Source organism: Rhamphochromis sp. 'chilingali' (genome assembly GCF_963969265.1).
Source record: "Rhamphochromis sp. 'chilingali' genome assembly, chromosome: 18".
Lineage (NCBI taxonomy): Eukaryota > Metazoa > Chordata > Actinopteri > Cichliformes > Cichlidae > Rhamphochromis > Rhamphochromis sp. 'chilingali'.
In genome coordinates this window covers 2,803,732-2,823,438 of record NC_137945.1, presented here as the reverse complement: position 1 = coordinate 2,823,438, position 19,707 = coordinate 2,803,732, and the positions used below count along the sequence as shown (strand labels likewise).

Sequence of the window (19,707 nt, the reverse complement as noted above, 5' to 3'; positions counted from 1 at the left end):
TAACGAAGGTGAGAAGGAAAAACCCTTTTTTACAGAGAAAGCTTTGAAGAATCACTGCATGTTTCATGCTGCTCATGCAGCTGCTGTAGAAGCTTCTGGAGCTTTATTAAAATGACATTTCCACCAGTCACTGACAGCAAACTAGAACATAATTCCCCTTCTTTCAATGCATGGCAGTCCCAGGACCCAAACGAAGCTAATATACACTGATTTAATGTGGGGATCATGTCACATGATCGCCTGGGTTCCTGTGTCTTTACATCAACAGCAGAAGTTTGAAAACGTAGGAGTTAAAACCGATCTTTGCTTCTTTAGATGAAACCGTATGTCCGGTGCTGGTCCTGTGGGTGAGGATGCCTTTCTGTGTTTCTCTGAAGTAACGCTGCAGAGCTGCAGCTCGAGAGCTCATCGACATCCAATCCGGGAGGTTTTGATGTCGGCCATTTCATAACAGACAGGAGAAATCAAAGCCAGGCCGCCGCGTCCATTTCCCACCACCTGTCTCTGCAGACAGCACCTGGACATCTGCTGGCGGGGATCCTGAACTATACCGGGGTCAGAGGTCACCAGCTTGAGACTGTGGTAGCAGTCGGGGTCACAGTGAGTTTTACTAGCTGACATTTAAGGGCGCGCACACACACTCAAACAGCTGTGAGGACAGGGTACAGCTGGCACAAACAGAGGAAAGTCACACACATGCTCAGCTGTTTCTACATTCATGCCTGTAAGAGCCAACCAGCTTCAGTCCACTCGTGCTTTTCCTTATGTTGCTTATTTGTCTCCTGCTTCACTGGTGGATGTTCAGACCAAACATGGCCAAAGCTTCAAAAAATGACATCAGTGCACTGAAAAGCAATCAGCAAGCGATCTTTTTTCTGCTTTCTGCTCTATATGATGTCACAAAGACAGGACATCCTTAATATGGTCGTCTCAGGCACAGAAGCTCCGCCCACCTGCAGTTCAAACCCTCTTTGTGGGAAGAACTGAGGGGCTGCATCGAAGCCCAGTATGAGATCAGTGTGAACTGTGCAAAGCTGCTGTAGTAAAGTCACAGAGTGAAAACACGGAGCTGGAGCTTTAACCTAAAGTCCGACTCCAGCGTTTGCCTCGCAGGCGTCCTGACGGTGGAGCTGTTTCTAAATGATCTAAATAAAGAAGCGCGCTGCGGCTCACTCAATAGTTTTCCAACAACAGTGTTGGTCTTTAGCTCGGAGAAATCAGACATGTCAGGCTTCTTGGATTCTTTGTTTTAGCCCAAATCACAGCGTGGACACGGAGTTTTTATGCCTAAACCAAAGCAACAGTGACAGTTTCAGCTTTTGTGTCAATCCTCGGATGTGTTTGTGTCTCTGCCACCATCCTAATGTGAATTTGTTTTTAAAGCAGCAGTGTCCCTGTACGCAGCTGATCTATGCAAATCTACACGGTTACATTTTAACCGCAGTGAAACATGTAAAGCTCATTTAGAGTTGTTTAGGACGAGCGTGTAAAAGGCTGCAGTGATGCTGCAGGGATTCGCTGCATTCTTGAAATGTTTTGGACCATTTGAATTATGAAGCTTTTAAACAAGAGCAATTTTGACATTAGAGTCGTTGGGAGGTCGAGAGGTGTTATAAAAGGAGCCAGAATGCTTTACAGCAGATGATTATGAAGCTTCGTGATGGTATCCAGGCTGCAGCCGTTGCGTACCTGAAGTACCGAGCTTAGAAAACACAAGCAAACAATAAATCACAGGAGCTTTTATTTGGCGAGAACAATGCCGTCTTAATAACACTCTTAAATTATTTAAAACTTTCCCATCCAGTCGGAGCAAAAGGATCTAAAGGTCAACTGCCAATGACTGCCACTTTGGTGACCTTTGACCTTAGCTGTTGACCATGGGCATGACGACCAGCTGATTCCAATCTTTTACAAGACAGTAAAAAACCACATTCAGTGATTTATAACACCATTAAAGGCTCGGTCAGCTATTTAATCATTACATAACCAAACCAAGGGTCTATTAAAACTGGAGTGCCGGAGCGGCTTAACAGCTTCTATTTACAGTGAGCTGTTTGTGTACTGGAAATAAATTACATACAACTGAGCTGGCGGGAGTGGGGAGATGGGCCGAGAGATATAGAGAGTAGCAGAGGAGAGAGAGAGGACGACAGCAGAGGGGAAAAACAAGGAATTACAGCTGGAAGAGACGTAACAAGAGGGAGATGAATGGCTGCGGTGGCTTTGTTAGCTTCACTACGACTGATCAGCTGTCGCAGCTGCACATTTAAAATAAAGAATTTTGGCCTTTATTCGGTTACATAACAGACTCTATACAATTATTGATATTCGAGGCCGGCTAAAGAGTGAGTGAAAGTGATAATAAATAATAGTTAAAAATCATAAAATGGTAACCCCACTTGGAAGTCAAACCCTCGTCTCCTGAGTGGAAGTCTGTGGACTGCGAGCTTCTCACCACACAGCAGGAGAAAACACGTTTCTGTCAAACTAATGAACATGAAAGACTCATGAGTGCCTACATCAGCCCGTCCCAAACTTTAACCTTGACTCTGAATCATCAAGAAACGGGCCAGAACAATCTGCAGCTAATCTCTACTGTTCTGCTAAAGCTGAACATGAAAGACGCCACTTTGACTGTAAAGACAGAGACACACCCTGAAAGACCCACAGAGGGAGAGGGTGCTATAGAGATTGAAAATGTGACGTCATTCCGGGGTAAAACCGCAAAGGATTGTGGGAACGAGTGGCAGGCGATACTAGCGCACGCAGGCTTTCACATGAAAACAGTCACACAGCGATAAAAAGAAACACAAAGAATGGCAAGAAGCTGTTGTATTATTAACTGCAATAGCCGGTCGCATGACAGCCACAGGAAGCCGACGGGTAAAGTGATCGGTTTTTATCGGATTACGTCGTTGAAGAGAAATTGTTCGAGCCACGTTTCCGAAGTAACAAAGAGCCGACGGATGGCCTGGATTGCAGACCAAATATGACGTTTCAGAACACTCCAGCTCACGTGTTAGTCTGCTCCAAGCATTTCCACAAAGGTAAGTCTGCTGTTGTAGTTATTACGTAATTTTTCATAACATAATTGTTGATGTAGGTTACAAATAAGTCTTTATTTGAATTGAATTTGTTGCGCTATGCTACTTTCACTGTGGCTTTGCGGGCTAATGTTTGTTGTATTTTGTAGGAAAACCAGCCTACAAAATGCTGGAATGTGATCCAGACTGGCGCCCTCTATCAACCTGGGTCAGACAGAGTTTAAATCTGCTACCATAGCCAGATTTGATCGGTTAAGAGAGAGAGAGCGATATCAAAACAGCCATGAAAAGTCCTGCATATATGTGCCCAAGTGTTGTATTGAAGCAATCCAGTGATGATTAACTGTTTTCCAGTAAGTTGTTTTGCAATGTTGTTGGATGTTTTTTTGGATTGTTGATTTGTTTTTCACCGAAGCAGCTAATAAAGCACCATTGAATACAATTTTGCATCTTTCTTATAAGATTCTATAATAGAATGAAACAATAATGCCAGTTATGAATAAAGACAATAACTGAATGAATTACGAAACTCATTTTTTTCCTATTAGAGCTGAAAATGTTGTGTAACACTACAACCTGAAACAACAATTAGATTGCGTTGGCCTGTACAGGAGATAAAGGACAAAAATGTAACAACAGCTGTGAAATGGAATAGTCCAAATCACCAAAGTAAACTGGACCTGGGCTTGTTGCAGGGATCTGAAGTCACTAAACATTTTGTGAGTGTATGCACTCACACTTAGGACCATATAATAATAAATATGTGCGTGATGAAAGCTGGGCAGCACGCTAACGTCCTTACTCCACTCTGTATGCTTGTATGGGTCTGACCCTTTCACTCCTTTGATTTTTTCGTCGTACTTTTTTTTGTTTTGCCTTTTCGTCAAGTCTGTCTTTGTACGGAGCTGCCGTGTTCGCCGTCGTTTTGTACATCACTGTTTTTGGGGCAAATAAAATGCAAGTAGGGATTAAAACCGGTGCTGGAAATACTAGCGCTTGATGCAGTGTTTTGATTTTGTTGCCACGGGTACCCACAAAGCAATGCACAAAAGTCACGTGGTCTGTGAATCTCTATAAGTAAACCCAGGCTCAGTGTTAATATGGAGGTGTTAGCTGTGGATTGAGGTCGGTGTTAAAGCAAAACAAACAGATATCAGCCACCTGCAACCCGAGCTCTGAGTGACAGACTGCTACGCAACTGCTACACCGATCACACTGTCTCCATCCCCGGCTTAACTTTACTGCTCTCAGCGAGGTTCATATCTGTCTGACTTTTATCTTAAATATCACAGTCAGAACACACAACGTGGTTATGATAGTTGTTCTCCTTTAAATGTATTGTGTGAATCATAAAAGTCAAGTCAAAGTTGAGCCAACATGCCACGTCATGGCTGAGCAGGGATTGGAACCATTGGGGAACACGTTACAGAAGTACAGAACAGTGTTTTTATAGAGTCTAAAGTTGGACAGGACTGACTCATTCTTAGAGCCTGCCTCAAGTGGACACTGGAAGAACTGCAGGTTTTGTAGATGTCCACAGCTTTGATGAAACATGAAACACAGTGTAAAAGACAGAGATCAAGAACCGCTACTTCCATTCTGGGCATTAAGTAAAACAGATTCATTCTCTTTTTGCAGTGAAACGGGGAATAATATGACTTCTTATCACTGGATTCCCGCCCTTGACTCCGACACTAAACCACAGACTGGTCCGGTCGGCGCTGACAGCTCATGTTCATCTAAGCCTAACTACACATCGCAGAGAGAGCGACGTGGAGCTACACCTGACCCCAGCTGCTGACTAATGTTCAGATCTCAGCAACACCTTCTTGCTGGTGCATTATTTAACTGCGTAACTAGGTCACGAGCTGGCCAACACGCATTGTCTGACATAATAAAAAATCATTGTTCATTCATGTTGCTGAGCCAGCAAGAAGGCTTGCCAAAAACAACACCGGCATGAATTATTTAGATGTCAAAATATTACGTATTTAACAAAAACACAGCAGCCATGTCTATTACTCATGGTCAAACCCCCAGTGTGTGTGGCTTTGTCTGAGACTCGTTATTTAAAGCACAGTTACACTAACAGTCGGTGATGACGCTGAACAACGTCACATCGCCGCTGCCTCCGCTCATCTGCAGATAAATTCTGAGCATGCAGGTGATTGGGGATGCTGCAGGACACCAGCTTCTTCGATTATAAAGCATAAAAATATCAGAACAGCCGAGCACAGATTAAACGGGCAGGTTAAACACCACCTGTACAAAGACTGTGCATCATAAACTGTATTTGTGAAGTGTGCACACTCTCAGGCGCCAGATTGGCCGCTGAGTGCAGCTAACATTAGCAGGTTAGCATCCACGTCCCTGTGCTGATTGTAGTCACACATCGCTGCGGTCGAGTGGATGTATATCAGCTGTCACGCTGACTCTTTCCAAGGTTTCTTCACAGAGAGAGAGAGATGCTGCTGCCTGCTAGATCCCTAACATGTCAGACCTAACTTTCACCCAATCAGAAGGAAGTTGGCCCAAAGGTGGGGCAGCCTTAAAGGGAAAGGATGTAAAATGTTATTTTTCAGACAGGGGACGAGCTGAGGGGTTGCACTTGGGTCCAGGATGAGTTAAAAAAGCTAAATCATGCAAAGTTACTCCAAGTAGATCCAAGAATAAAAAATTGCAGCTAAAAACAAGCAGAATAGATCAATACTCATCTAATCTAATAAAGTGCTTCCAGCATTGCCTCAGCTCTGCCTCACAGGAGGAGCTGTCCTGGCAGGGGGAAGCTGCTGCTGTGACTGGCTCATGGATCTGTTGCAAACTAAATGTTGCAATAAAGAAATGTCTTTAATACTTTTTCAAAAACAAAGCGTTTCTCTGGCAACACGAAAAACCAGCTAAATAAGTCTTGTTACAGTTCAAATGAGTTCAATCTCAGTCTACGTCTGAGCCCTGCCAGTCAAAAGCTCAGACCTCAGACTGCTCTAAATGAGTGGCTACTACATTTTTTTTCTACTCTGAGATCTTTATGATGTCAAAGAGAAATGATTTCACTTATGTGGTCATCTTAGCCAAAGTTCTTCTAAACAAAAGGAAACCAGCTAATACCAGCATTCAGAAAGGAGCTGTCCAGAGTGTGAGCACAAGCATTTAGTGACTGGCAATGCAACCCACATTTTCTCAAGTTATCCCAGATTCAAGGCAAGCGACAGAAGTGACAACCAATGAGAACGAAGGATGCCGTTGATTGACTTATGAGAGGGTGACAAATACATTTAAGGGTTGCCTGGGCCCAGAATGTCTGCTGAGGATGCATGGTGAACGGACTTCCTGTGTGGATGCGCGTTCATTATAAGACAACAGTGCTACAGGAAGTGCTGAGCTACGGCCATCCCCAAATTAAACCCCAAAAAGAAACTTTCTAAAACAGAGATGCTGGAAAAAACAGGGTCATTTTATAATGGTGGTGATCCCTCCCCACAACCAGAGTGGACGAACCAACGAGCTTGTTAAACTCAGAACAATGGAAACCTCACAGCTGGAGAGTGTTTGTTTCCTTCTCTGTCTCTCGTAATTGTTAAATATTTCAGGGGGTTCGGGAAGAGGGTTGGTCACGTCAGGAAACACGTCGTAGCTCGCTGACGGTAAGTCAGCACCGTTCAGTTTACAAACACTCGCATTCAGCTGGGAGGATTTCAGGCGATCTGAGGGGAAATGAGACAAGCAGAGTAACAGGTAACGGGAGGAAGACGAGGAACGATGCATCAGTGCGTGCCTGTTCTTCTCTTTTCTGCTGAATGTCCAAGTGAATTAAGAAAAAGGAATAAAGGGAATGAGATGTTACAGCAGTGGCAGAGAGAGAAAACAGCCCTCTTGCATCACACACACACACACGCACGCATGCACACACACACACACACACACACAGGAAACAAAGCTTGATGCTAAGGAGTTCTGAAAGCAGCGATGCTCTGAGTCCCTCTCTTTCTGTTGTCCCGCCCTCCAATCCAGCCTCCCGTCTCAAACAGCGTTAGCGTATCCATCTCTGTGAGGACGACGCTAACCTCCAAATGATTCTGCTCTAAAACCAGATTTGGACGCTTGGACGGCTCCTCTGAACCTCCAGCAGATGGTGATCGGACCCTCACCCAGACCCGTCCTCACAAACATATACATGTATTTACACCACCACCCCCATCCCCCTCTCTGGCTCAACAGCAGCTGATTTAGGGGGAAAATATGTTCCTGAGCTTTGTTCTATTTATGCTGCCCTTTCACATTAGGTCACAGTGTGTATCTGTGTGTACATGTGCCGCAGCTCTCGCTGTATTTGCATGTTTCACCTCGCGGCTAAATGTCTACTGCACCACGCAGTGGATACAGAGATCCTGTAAAGCTAGAGCAGAGCAGAGGAGATCTGGTACTCGGCTGTTTGTAGGCGTGTTCAGAGCTTGTAAACAAGTCAGTGACTCTCACCTGTTTTTCATGCTTGTGTTATGTTAACACCCTGAGCTACAGCCATGGCTACCAATGGCCGCCCCTCCCTGAGGCCGGTTCTATTGGAGATTTCTTCCTGTCAAAAGGGTTTTTTTCCTTCCCCCTGTTGCCAAGTGCTGCTCAAAGTTCGTGTGATTGTTGAGGTTCTCTCTCTAATACTGCACGGCCTTTATTTTTCAATATGAGGCAGCTTGAAAAGACCGATGTTGTGAAGAGAACTGAGCTATGGATTTTTAATAAAGCAACCTTTTTTAAAAAGCCTGTGATTACATGCGCTTGATGTGAAAGTAAATGGTTAATGTGGAGATCTCGAACTACTAAACGGTACAAACACACAGTCTTCCTTTTTCTTTCTATGAAAATTATCTTTGAAATGGATGGACTGAGACGAAACACACACACACACACACACACACACACACACACACACACACACACACACACACACACACACACACACACACACACACACACACACACACTCAAAGTAAGAGGGTCCCTCAGACAGAATTGGAGGCCTCCGGCAGTGCATTATGGTCCAGCATTTTTCTCACTCTGCTGTGCTGCGTGTGTGATGTGTTTGTGCTAAAAGGGTGTATATTAGTGTGCGTGTGTGTGCATCTGTGGTAGTGATGCAAGTTATTCAGACTCTGCGTGCCTCTGTGTGTGTGTGTGTGTGTCCTGCCTCACTTCATCTATTCATAGGACAAAAAGTCCGACTGAGCCGCAGACACCGTGTGTGTCTGTGTGTGTTTGTAAGTTCTTTGTACGACTCTGTGTCACATTTTTCAAACAGTGTAATATCTCCTTTAGGAACAAAACTCATAAAACTAAAATTTCTTAGTGTGTGTGTATGTATACCGAGGAAGGAGGAGAGGAAGAAGAGGGAAGAGGAGATGTTTCGTCGTTTCCTCTCTCTTCTCTTTGTATCTAACATGAAATGACAGATTTGTGTCATGTGTGTTTGCCTGTGTGCGTCTATGCGTGTGTGTACACACCTGTGCTGACTCGGTTCATCATCACCTCTCCTCTTTAATCATGTTGTGCACCTGTTCTCCTTCTCACCCCCTCCCTCCCCCTCCATGTCCTTCTATCACCATCATTTCCAGCCTGGAGGAAGGACCCTAAAAAAGCGATCCCAGCTCGAGGTAGTTGTGCGTGCACGCAGCGAATAGAAAGATTGTGGAACATCTTAAGTTATTCTTACAGATATTGAGCAGAAATCTTGCTAAAGTTTGCTAGAAGTTGCAGATAAACAGTTTGTGGAAATGAAACTGATTTTAAGAAAGTGCTTCCTTACACAGTTTCCTGTGTTTTTGATGCTCCTGCATCGTATTAATGCTCCAGTGCAAACGTCAGTCACGCTGTGATGTAATAGCTTTTTAGGAAAACGTCTTGAAAGTAGTCAAACCTAAACCTGACCTTTAACAGTGAAGAGCAGTGTTGGTCAAGTTACTTGAAAAAAGTAATCAGTAACTAATTACTGATTACTTCCCCAAAAAAGTAATCCCGTTACTTTACTGATTACTTATTTTCAAAAGTAATTAATTACTTAGTTAGTTAGTTACTTTTTAAAAACACGATTTACACCCTGAAGAGGTGATAAAGCGATAGATCTTTCAGCCCAATTCTACTTTTTCTGCATAATCCATCATACAAAATGTAATCAAATGGAAAAGTCTCTTTTTTTTAAAACTTGTTTTATTAGTTTTAACCTTTTAACTTTATGCATCAAGCAAAAATTTAATTATATGCAACATTCTCTGACCGGAAGAAATTTGTTTAATATTTAAAGCTATTTTCTGCACATTCCAGCACATAAAATTTAATATTTTTTGTGTTTACACTCAGTCTTTCAAATAGATGCAAGTAAAACACAGCAGAAAATAAATAAAGTCAAAGACTCAGCGGTCCTGTTGCTCTATTTTCACCTGTAAAGCAGGAGTGGGGTAGGCGGAGGTTTACCCTGGTGCAGGTGTGCCGCGGTCAGTGGAAGAATCCGCGAGTTTCTCTGTGAGTTTCCCATTACGTCGTAGCTACTCGGTGCTTGCTTGGAAGTTTAGGGGTTTTTTCTCTGTAAAAAGAAGTTTTCTTCCCACGCACAGCGGACACTAATGTTTTTGTCACTTTTTATGGAATCAAACTCAAAGTAAGGTCAGTACTTCCACGCTTTAAACGCTGCACGCTCATACTCTCTCCTGCACTCGATATGTGATCCACTGTTGATCTGCACACAGCTGTTGTCACGAACGTCGCACTCGCTTACGTCACTGTCATGAGACATTCTTGCAAAAAAATCACGGTTTTAGTAACGCAGTAACGCAGCGTTCCTACGGGAAAGTAACGGTAATCTAATTACCGTTTTTGCAATAGTAATCCCTTACTTTACTTGTTACTTGAAAAAAGTAATCAGATTACAGTAAGGCGTTACAAGTAACGCGTTACTGCCCATCTCTGGTGAAGAGTCAAATGTAATGACTTACACAAACAGGAGTAACATGCAGTACTGAGCATACGGTTCATCAGAGTAAAGCTGAAGGACAGCTGAGCTCAAAGTAATAATCCTAATAAGCCAACAGCGCCGCACCTGCCTGACTTATTTCGATTATTAGAGCATTTGAAGCTCTGAGCTGTTGTGACTCAACAATAGGGACTCATGAGCTTCAGCCCTCACTGGGAATCTCAGAGAGTTCCAGGTCAGCTGGGATTTATGTGCCGTCCAAAGTGCTCTTGGACTGCAGCCACGTTTTTATTAAACTGCCTATAACTAATAGCAGTAAAGTCTTCACTGCATGCTAACGTACTGGGAGGACGCTCGGCTTTACTCAGCAGAAACGATGAGATGGCAGCTGCTGGGCTGAGCGTGCTGCCAGCAGCTGAGCCGCCGCAGACGCGCTGCACAGATTAGTCGAGCTGAAAAGTGACATCGAGCCTGCACGGGATAATTAGAAGATGAAAACAACACATGAAAGCAGCACATGAGCCGTGGTAAAAATGGTCTGCACATGCTCAGATCAATCATTACGCACGTTATTGACTGGAGGCAGCAGCACTGATCAAAGCTTACAACCTTTTTATTAGTGTTTCATCAAGTAAATTCACATTTCCTCTGGAAACACTTTAGCACTTTAAGTTTTAATAATCCAATAAATCTGCTGCCTGGTCAGTGCTTCTGCTTTTTTCTGTGTAACTTATAATGGAATACTTTTAAGTAACTGTGAATATTTCTTCTAATAATCGTTTCACGTGACTCAGGATGTTACGCCAGGCTTTTGTGCAGCGCTCTACCTGAAAGACGGGAAAAGGTAAAGTTTTGCACAAAGTACAAATGTTTCACTTCATAAGGAGAAAGAAAGGATAACTCATACTTTTGTGTGTGGCTTTGTCTACTTAACTTTAATCAGCACAGGTGTTTTAAGCGACTGTTGTTATTATATTACTTGTAGTCATATTTGCAGTTACACATTTTTCCCAGTAGGAGGGGTCTGAGCCATAAACTGTAAATAAAAGATGACCACTGTTTCCTGAAGTCCCAGTTTGGTGCGCTAGGTGAGCAGTTCTTGCTGTTTGCCTCTTGATGTTTTAAAAAAAATCATTTTAGTATGATAAATATCTTGGGATGGCTCAAAAGAGGGCGCTGTCCGTACGCAACTTGTACATCGCACTGTAAATCATTCCCTGCTTTACGCTCCTTTCTGACCCTAATGCTGGGCTCACACTGTGCGATTTTTGGCCCATTTTGAGCCGATTTTTGAGTCGTGCGACCGTTTTGGCGATCGGCCCGATTTTGGCCTTCATCGTGCGTCGTGCATCGTGTAGTATACGTGGGGTAACGAGATGCGATTAACACCTCACGACCAGCTCCCGATCATCAATCGCTTGGTCGTGAGGGTGTCACCGCAGTTTGCCACACTGCGCACGCGCAAACACAAATGTCAGCGAAAAAGACGGCGTAGCACGGCAGTGCAGCGTGTGATCTGGACACAAGCGATGGAGGCACAACTTGTAGAACCATCCGAGCCCTTTCGATGTGGCCTCACAAAATTATCACGACCACAACAACCGTGAAAATAGTTGGATCTACATGCTGCTCAATCACAGCTGCCTGATCATGTTTTTCATTAGCAATTTAGCAAAGTTGATGGTGGTGGTGTGTCTGTGTGAGTGAAAGACACAGAGAGAGCGCGAGCGACAGATTTTCTGTTATAACCTTCATGTTATGGACGCACAGTGTGAGCACTCAGGTCGCATCAGAGCATCGGGCCGTATAGTGCGAGACCCTGCATCGTGACCTATGAACTTCTAACCCCTGCGAGTAAATCGTACAGTTTGAGTAGGAGCTGAATCGCGCGACTGAAAAAATCGCACAGTGTAAGCCCAGCATAATCGGGGACCATGACATACAAGATAAATATCGTGATGTGTTGAATAAATCTTTAAACCATAAACATGAGTGTTCACTGAAGTCAGAATTTGTGTGTTTTTACCACCAACTTTTACACAGCAAGACTTCATTTTCTAAGCACAGAAGTCGCCCCCTGCTGGACATTAGAAAACTGTAAATTTACAGACTTGGCACCAGTGAAACAGTTACAGTAACACAACATCATTTCCACGAGCACCGGTTAAAAACCAGCTGAAGCTTGTTACAGCACAGATGGGTCAAATTCAGCTGAATCAGCGTCCTTCGGATAAAAAAAACAATGAAATGCATGGAAAAGAATATTAGTTAAATATATGTTGTTGTGCATTTACTTAAGTATGTAAGTCTGGCTTTTTAAGATGAGCTGTAAGTGTTGAGTGGTAGACAGCGGTGCACCTGTAAGGGTTAATGAACTGACCTGAAGACAGACCAGCCGACAGACAGCCAGTTGTTAGAAGGTAACCTCGGGGGGGAACAGCAGCTGACTCATCCTCACACCTGAGCTTCTTACGTCACACACAGGTGTGTGTGTGTGTGTGTGTGTGTGTGTGTGTGTGTGTGTGTGTGTGTGTGTGTGTGTGTGTGAACCAGAAAACCTCAGTTGGCTCAGCACAGAGTCAGTTCTCCTCCCTACCTCCTCCCTCTCCTCCTCCTCTTCTTCCTCAGAACCCTCAGTCTGCTCCTCCTCTCCCTCCCCATCCTCTTCCTCCTCTGGGAACTCTACGTCCGACTCTCCGGGGGCGATGGGGACGCTGATGGTCAGGTTGGGATTCGTCATGTAGCTGTCATCCTCCGGCACCACGTACTTCTCCACGTGACGCCCTGGGATGAAGAAAAAGATGGATGGATGAACTAATGGAAATATTTTTATCCCTACCTTTCTGCAGGATTTGTTTTATTTGATTTTTTATGAAAGTTGATTTCTAAACAGTTTAGAAAATCCAAACTCAAGGCCGTAGATGGTCAGACAGCGGGGCCGCGTAACAGTCTAAGACTTAGAAGATCTCTCTAAGAAGTTCAATAAAATGAACTTCATGTCTACATATTAGAGGGTCTGCTTCCACCAAGTTACTTGCCCAAGGACACAACGACCGAGACTGTCGGAGCCATCCCCAACCCCCGGGCCACAAACCAGTACCGGTCGTTTAGTACCGCGAGAGTTGAGTCTCGGGTGTGAAATTCATGGTTATCAGGGCTTTTAACGTTTTTATCGTTATCTCAGTTTCACTGGGTCTTTTTCCGTGTGTTATGAATAAATCTTCATGTTTTTGGTACCGGTACTGGTTTTATTTTGTCGGATTTATCCGGCACACCTTAAAGGCCGGTCTGTGAAAGTATTGTCGGGCATAAACCGGTCCATGGCACAAACAAGGTTGGGGACCGCTGCTTTAAATAGATCAAGTTAAGTCTTAAATGCATTTCAAAGATGGAACTGCATGAATGCCACATGCATGGAAGCTTAATTTACTAAAAATCCCATCATATTTTACCAGATAAGACTTCAGCGTAGTGACTGAGACCATATCCACATCAGGAAAGTCCTTCCTGGGGTCTGTGGCCATTTTTTCAGAGACTTCTGCACAATCAGACTTCTGCTGCTCCTCTAACAGACTGATTTATTTGGGAGGGAACTAAACTACTTCATGGAAACTTCTCTTCAGCTCATTAAAAACATTCACTTTTGCCATCAGACCTGGAAGTTTCATGTTTTTGGTTTAATTTTAAGAGACACACCTGTCAATAATAGTTGACGGTGACCTTTGATGAAAATCTTATTTAAAGAAATTGATTTAGCAGCTTAATCTCATTTGTTAATTATGTACAAAGACTTTTTGAAAAGATGTTTGTTGTTTAACTGCTTCACACGGCTGATTGCTGTTTATGTGTGACTGCTTCTTGGCTGAGGGCAGGAACTTCCTGGAAACAAAGCTGGTCGGCTTTGAGTGGCTCTCACCCAAGAAGATGCTTGGCACACAACCATCAAATGGCAAATTAATGTGTTTATATCTTTTATGGATCGGCAGCTTATAAATACCAGATATTTTTACTCTTAAATCTCAGATGTCACAGCGCCTTACATGCATTAAACTGAGAAACAGCCGCAGCTGCATGACAGCAGTCCAAGGCTGGTTACTGAAAGGTGGAAATTAGCCAGATGAGGAGGTCATTGTGAATTCTAACAAAGGTAACACGAGAGGACGAGTACATCCGATCTGTGTTAGTGTGCGACAGAAATAATCTCTGAGGTATGTCACCTATGACAGCACCGTTGGCCTCCGTGTGGATGGTACTGAGGCGTTTCAGCTTCATCATGGCTTTGGCCTCCTTTCGCTTCTGACGACGACGCTTCAGGTTCCCATTAAAAAAATCCACCACCTGAACCACAGACAACATGAAGGAAAACACAGTGTGAGACAGAACGAGCTCTGTGGTAGTTTACAAAGTGACGCACAGACGGGTACCTGTCTGCGGCACCAGGCCAGGCCCCGGGTGATCCTGTGAATAGCGATATGCAGGTTGTTCATCTCCCCGTCGTCGTCTGGAGCCGAGAGGTTGTCAGAGCTGAAACTGCTGAGGAGCAGAGCCAGGAAGAGGTTCAACAGCTGGAGACACAGAGAAAGACAGCGAGGGAGAGACGCTGAGTTTAGAAATTCAGTTTGTAAGACAAGGTTCAAACGTGCATCAGGATGTTCTCTTTGACGTCACGGTTTGCTGAACTGAACTGTGGGTGCGGTGTGAGCGTTGAGAAAACTTTTCAGGCTTTCTTTTTTCAAAAATGATCTTCATTAGTTAGCACTGATGGATATTTGCTGACTTCGCCAGTAAGCACCGAAACACCAGGGTTTCTCCCCAGAGGCTAAATCTGCGTCCTCGCTCCTGTCTGCACTGACCTCTAAAGCTAACAAAGACAGAGCATGGCACAAATCCAGCTGAGTCTCAGGGGAAGCTCATTAATATTTCAGGTACTTCGACATAAATAAGTTTTAATCCACTTTTACAATTTATCCTCTGGAGACCATGAATGTGTGAAGATCTTCAAGGTTGTCAGGAGCCATTAACCCTCCCTGTCACCCAGATGTTCCCAGTTGCTTCCATTCTCTCATCCTTTATTCTTTAGTTAACTCATTAAACACACACACTTACACACTCGCACACACACACAGCCTGTGTGGCGTCACAGTGTCCACGGAAGGTTGATTGCTCAGTGTGTGCTGAATAATGCCTGAGGCTCTTAGTAACTGATCACCAAGCCGGAGTGCTGCTCTTAGCCAGATTGCTTCTCTTTAACCACAACTCTGTGTGTGTGTGTGTGTGTGTGTGTGTGTGTGTGTGTGTGTGTGTGTGTGTGTGTGTGTGTGTGTGTGTGTGTGTGTGTGTGTGTGTGTGTGTGGTGACAGGTCAGGTGGCTCAGGTAGCAGCTTCCTGCATCTGTCTGATTTCAGCCAGCAGACCTCACAGCAGCAGACAGGTGGGTTTGTTTCATGCTCAGAGGCACTTCGGCAGGCCTTTCTATGCTTGTAACATAAATGACACCATGAGCACCACAACAGCCAGCACGGGTCTGTCTAACAGAACAGCCTACCAGATCAAAGTGTGCAAAGTGTGAAGCTGGAAAAGTTATAAAGGGTTTATCTTCAGATGTAAGATGAGGACTCGCTGCTCCTTTGTGTTGATAAAGAGCCCGATGAGGTGCTTTAGATCATAACGGTCCTGGATGCCCGCCCCCTTGGAGTTTTTTGGGGTGCATCCAACTGGGAAGAGACCCCGGAGTACTCTCCATAGAGATTACATATCTTGTCAAGCGTGGGATTACCCAGAAATAACTGGAAAACATTGTTGGGTAGAAGGGTGACCCAATTTCAGACAAATGAAGGAAAATGTATTAAATGTATTTTTATGGTTTATGAGACCATCTGAGCAAATTTTCTCCAATAGCAAAGGGTTATCGTCATAGTCAACCAAAGACATGTTGGAGAAGTTCTCGCAGATGGAACAAATTTGTCTTTTAACATATGTTGAGTTACAGATCTAACGCCAAACCCCAACCCTAACCAAAGAATCGAGAATGAACCCAAAAACGAAGTGAAAAAGAATCACAGAAGGTTTTAAAATCTACCCTGCATCCTAAACTCTAAACGAGAATCCCTGTATGTCAAACAACGATGCTGAGGCCCTGCTACTTCCTGTTAAAAATATTTCCGATGTCAGCCTGGGTATGGGCCCTGTGTCCTCAGGTCATCCTGGTCCAGTCCAGCTCATAATAATTATCTCGCCGTCCATTTCTGCCTCGGCCCATCTATCAAACATTCACACGTCTCATTCACAGCTATTGATGAATCAAGCAGCGCACACACCCCGCAGGCTGGACGTCCCGCAGCTGGTTGTGTTTATGTAACGACTCAACTGGATCCGGCAGCTTTCCAGTTTCTGGTTGTGTAAGAGGAAACCGGGCCAGTGGGTCAATATCTGACACCAGGAAGCAGAACTCTGACATGTGTGTGCAGGCATGCATTACTCGTGTTGTGAGGACATGATGCAGCGCATGCAGTCATGTTGTCAGGACTTCTCCCCCAATTAATAAATCCTCGGTCATTTATATTTATTTATTTGTCCATTTTTTTTCTTGAGAAAGTTTTCAGTCTGCTTTGTGCAGGTTTGTGAACTCTCCAATTATATTATTTAAGGGCTGTGACTAAATAGTATTATTTTACTTTAAACTGAAATTTTTAATTACCTAGGTTACAGTGTGTGTGTGTGTGTGTGTGTGTGTGTGTGTGTGTGTGTGTGTGTGTGTGTGTGTGTGTGTGTGTGCATTGATCCCAGCTGGTGGTGGCGGTGTGTGTGCTGTTGTTTATAGTACTGATCAGCGTTCTGCTGTTACAATCCCAGTTTCACCAGCCCAGGTCGCTGGAATTTGATTGGCTGTGCCCTTGACTCAAACACCAATAGATCAATGCAGCTGATTGGTTAACATGGCAACATACCTTGACAGGTCAACCAGTGACCTTGCTGCTTTCCAACAGTCGATAGGAGACTGCTGACAGAAGTCTGTTTTATCAGTTTATTCATTTAAGCCTGTTTATAGGTCAAAATATGCCCAACCTTAATTATGTTTAAGTATAGTTTTGGCCACCTGGGGGCAGTAATATCGCCGTTAAAAGTGAGGAAACAACCTCCTACACCTACTGCACACCCAGAAGTTTAGCGTAACACCCCCGTCCTTTTCCAGCTACGCTTGTCTCAACAGTATATATCTGCTCTTGGTCTCTACCAACATTTAAAATAAATATCTGGCTCTTTAGCTCGTGAATACTCCACTCTATGGTTCACCAGCTGCCCACTAACTGTCTCTGTCAGCTGTTTGCAGCTGAGTAATTTAATATTGATTCATTCGGCTATAATAGATTTTTTGATTGATAAGATTTAATAAATTATCAGGAATAGTAAACAAAGAAGATCCAAGGTATGAGTTGCTCTCTATCAGTCAGGATTTGGACCAGAAGCTGTAACACACAGACTAACATCTGGAAATCCTGTACTCGGTGCTCAATTTCCTATTTTGAATTAAAAAAGTTCCTAAAACAAAACACAAGTATCATACGAAACTTCTAACCTGCATAAATAAAAAACAATTCAGGCCAGAGACCAGAAATGTGGAGCCATGTTGACTTAATCTAATGTGACAGGTGTCCGCTTGGTTCCAGCAGGACAGTCAAACTGGACTAAAGCCCTGCTGCTGTGAGAGGGAAAACCCTCCGTGAAACAGCTGCATGTATTATGATGAGGAAGTGTGTGAGGTGGATACAGTGAAAGAGGGAGAAGGTTTATAAGTGTGTCCGTGCATCAGCCGTGGATGTGTTTATGCTTGGTGACAGCGTGAGCCATCTGTGTGTGGGAGCGCGTGTCAATTTCTGGACCACCTGATCCCCCCAAATTCACCTCGTTTAACTCGTTAAACGGATCGTAGCAATTAGCCTGGGGATTGGGCCAACCATCCACGCGCACTCTCACTCTCACACACACACACACACACACACACACACACACACACACACACACACACACACACACACACACACACACACACACAGAAAGTTAAAGGCACAGCTGAGCCACTGGTCGAGCACACGGGCGGCAGAAAGATTTTGTTATTTATTTCCATGTATTTCTGATTGGATGTGAGACTAATTTGACCTCTTTTCAAAGTTCAGGTAATATTCTTCTCACTGTTGCTGCGTCTGCTTTACTTTCACTTTATTTCACTTCAAAAAGCCGCACTGATAAAGCCGCACTGATCTCTACTCCATTAACTGTCTGCTTCATTATGTTGGTGATGCTGGTTTAAATCCATTCTAAAGTTTCTGTGCAGGTGAACGAGGCAGAACATCACTTCTTCAAATTACAAACATAGTTTGTATCGATTTTATTGGGTCTGTCTGTGCTTTCAGTGGCTGCATTTTTATGTAACACACCTTGTATCTCTTTTTGCGAGTGCTTCATGAATATAAAATCTAATAATGTACTAATAAGAACTATTATCTTACAGCAGTGGAGCTGGATGCAAATGTATCTGTGAGGAAGAAAAACATCTGATCGAGTTCTGCCCACATCATGATTCGATGTCTACATGCAAATGAGCTACACATATTGTATACATTGGTGAAGACCAGCACAAAAAAGTGAGACTGCGGAGACGAACAGACGACAGGTTTGCCTGTAGCTGCTTGGCGAGACAACCCAAGCTAAGTCCTTCTAGAAGAAAGTCAGCAGCCATCTTTGGAACCAGTCTGTCCAGTTAATTTGTCCATCGGTCAGTCAAATCTGAAATTAACTCATATTTTTATACAGTAACTTTAGTATATTTAATGAAAAGTTTTAAAATCATGCCGTGAATATATTGAGAGTTACAGGCCGTAGAAGTACAAATGTGGCGCTTTTTATTCTGCATTATTTTTCCATCATTGAGTCCTCATAATGTCTGTACAGGCGTTTAAAGCCAACCAACCAAATCAACTTTACACATGGCATGAACTAAAAAGAGATCAATAACAGGCGTGCACCAACATGATGTCTGCGAGGCAGAGGAACCGAAAGAAATGCTGGTAACCTGGATAAACTTCAAAAAGCACATTTTGGGTCAAACTGCCAGCTCGAAATCAGAGACAACCCAAACGATGGGCTGTAACGCCACCTGTTGGTTTCAAACGCCACAGTTTTTACCTTCATGGTGGTGTTTCAGACACTTCATTGTGTTGATGAAAGGGTGGAGTGCTGAGTTATCAGCTAAGCTCGACAGACATGTTAACATGAGACTCTGTGGGAATCTGACTCACTGTCGAAGCCTGCCTCGAGCGGCCATCAGAGGAACTGCAGGTTTAGCTTCATCTTTCTTGCCCAAACAAATTACAGCAAATTTTGCCTGCTGTGTATTTTAAAATCAGAGATCATTGACTGAGGAAAGCTGTTCCACAGTTTGGGCGCTCCAACCTCAAAAGCACGATCGCCTCTGGTTTTAAGATCAGAGCGAGGGACCGTTAGAAGGGTTCGATCGGAGAGCCGGCTGCGTTGATAAGGCAGGAACGTGTCCACGTACAGCTTTTTGTGTTAGTAACAGTGGATTCTGAATTTCACTGGAAGTCAGTGAAGGGATGCAAGGATAGGTGTAATATGTGACCATCGGCTAGTTTTGGTTAGCAGCTTTGAACTAAGTGGAGACGAGCTATGGAAGACCTAGAGATGCAC

At 43.9% G+C, this 19,707-nt stretch overlaps 1 protein-coding gene across 1 annotated transcript in view; it reads right to left on the bottom strand.

Annotated features, from left to right (window-relative positions):
* Positions 1-19,707, bottom strand: part of LOC308385565 (sodium channel protein type 3 subunit alpha-like) — a 268,750-nt gene that overhangs the window by 58,233 nt on the left and 190,810 nt on the right. Inside the window, exons 20-22 of the mRNA XM_080864556.1 lie at positions 14,427-14,567; positions 14,220-14,340; positions 12,599-12,786 (exon numbers count right to left, since the gene is read on the bottom strand). Of these exons, the coding sequence (XP_080720682.1) occupies positions 12,599-12,786; positions 14,220-14,340; positions 14,427-14,567 (450 nt within the window). The remainder of the gene's footprint in view (positions 1-12,598; positions 12,787-14,219; positions 14,341-14,426; positions 14,568-19,707) is intronic.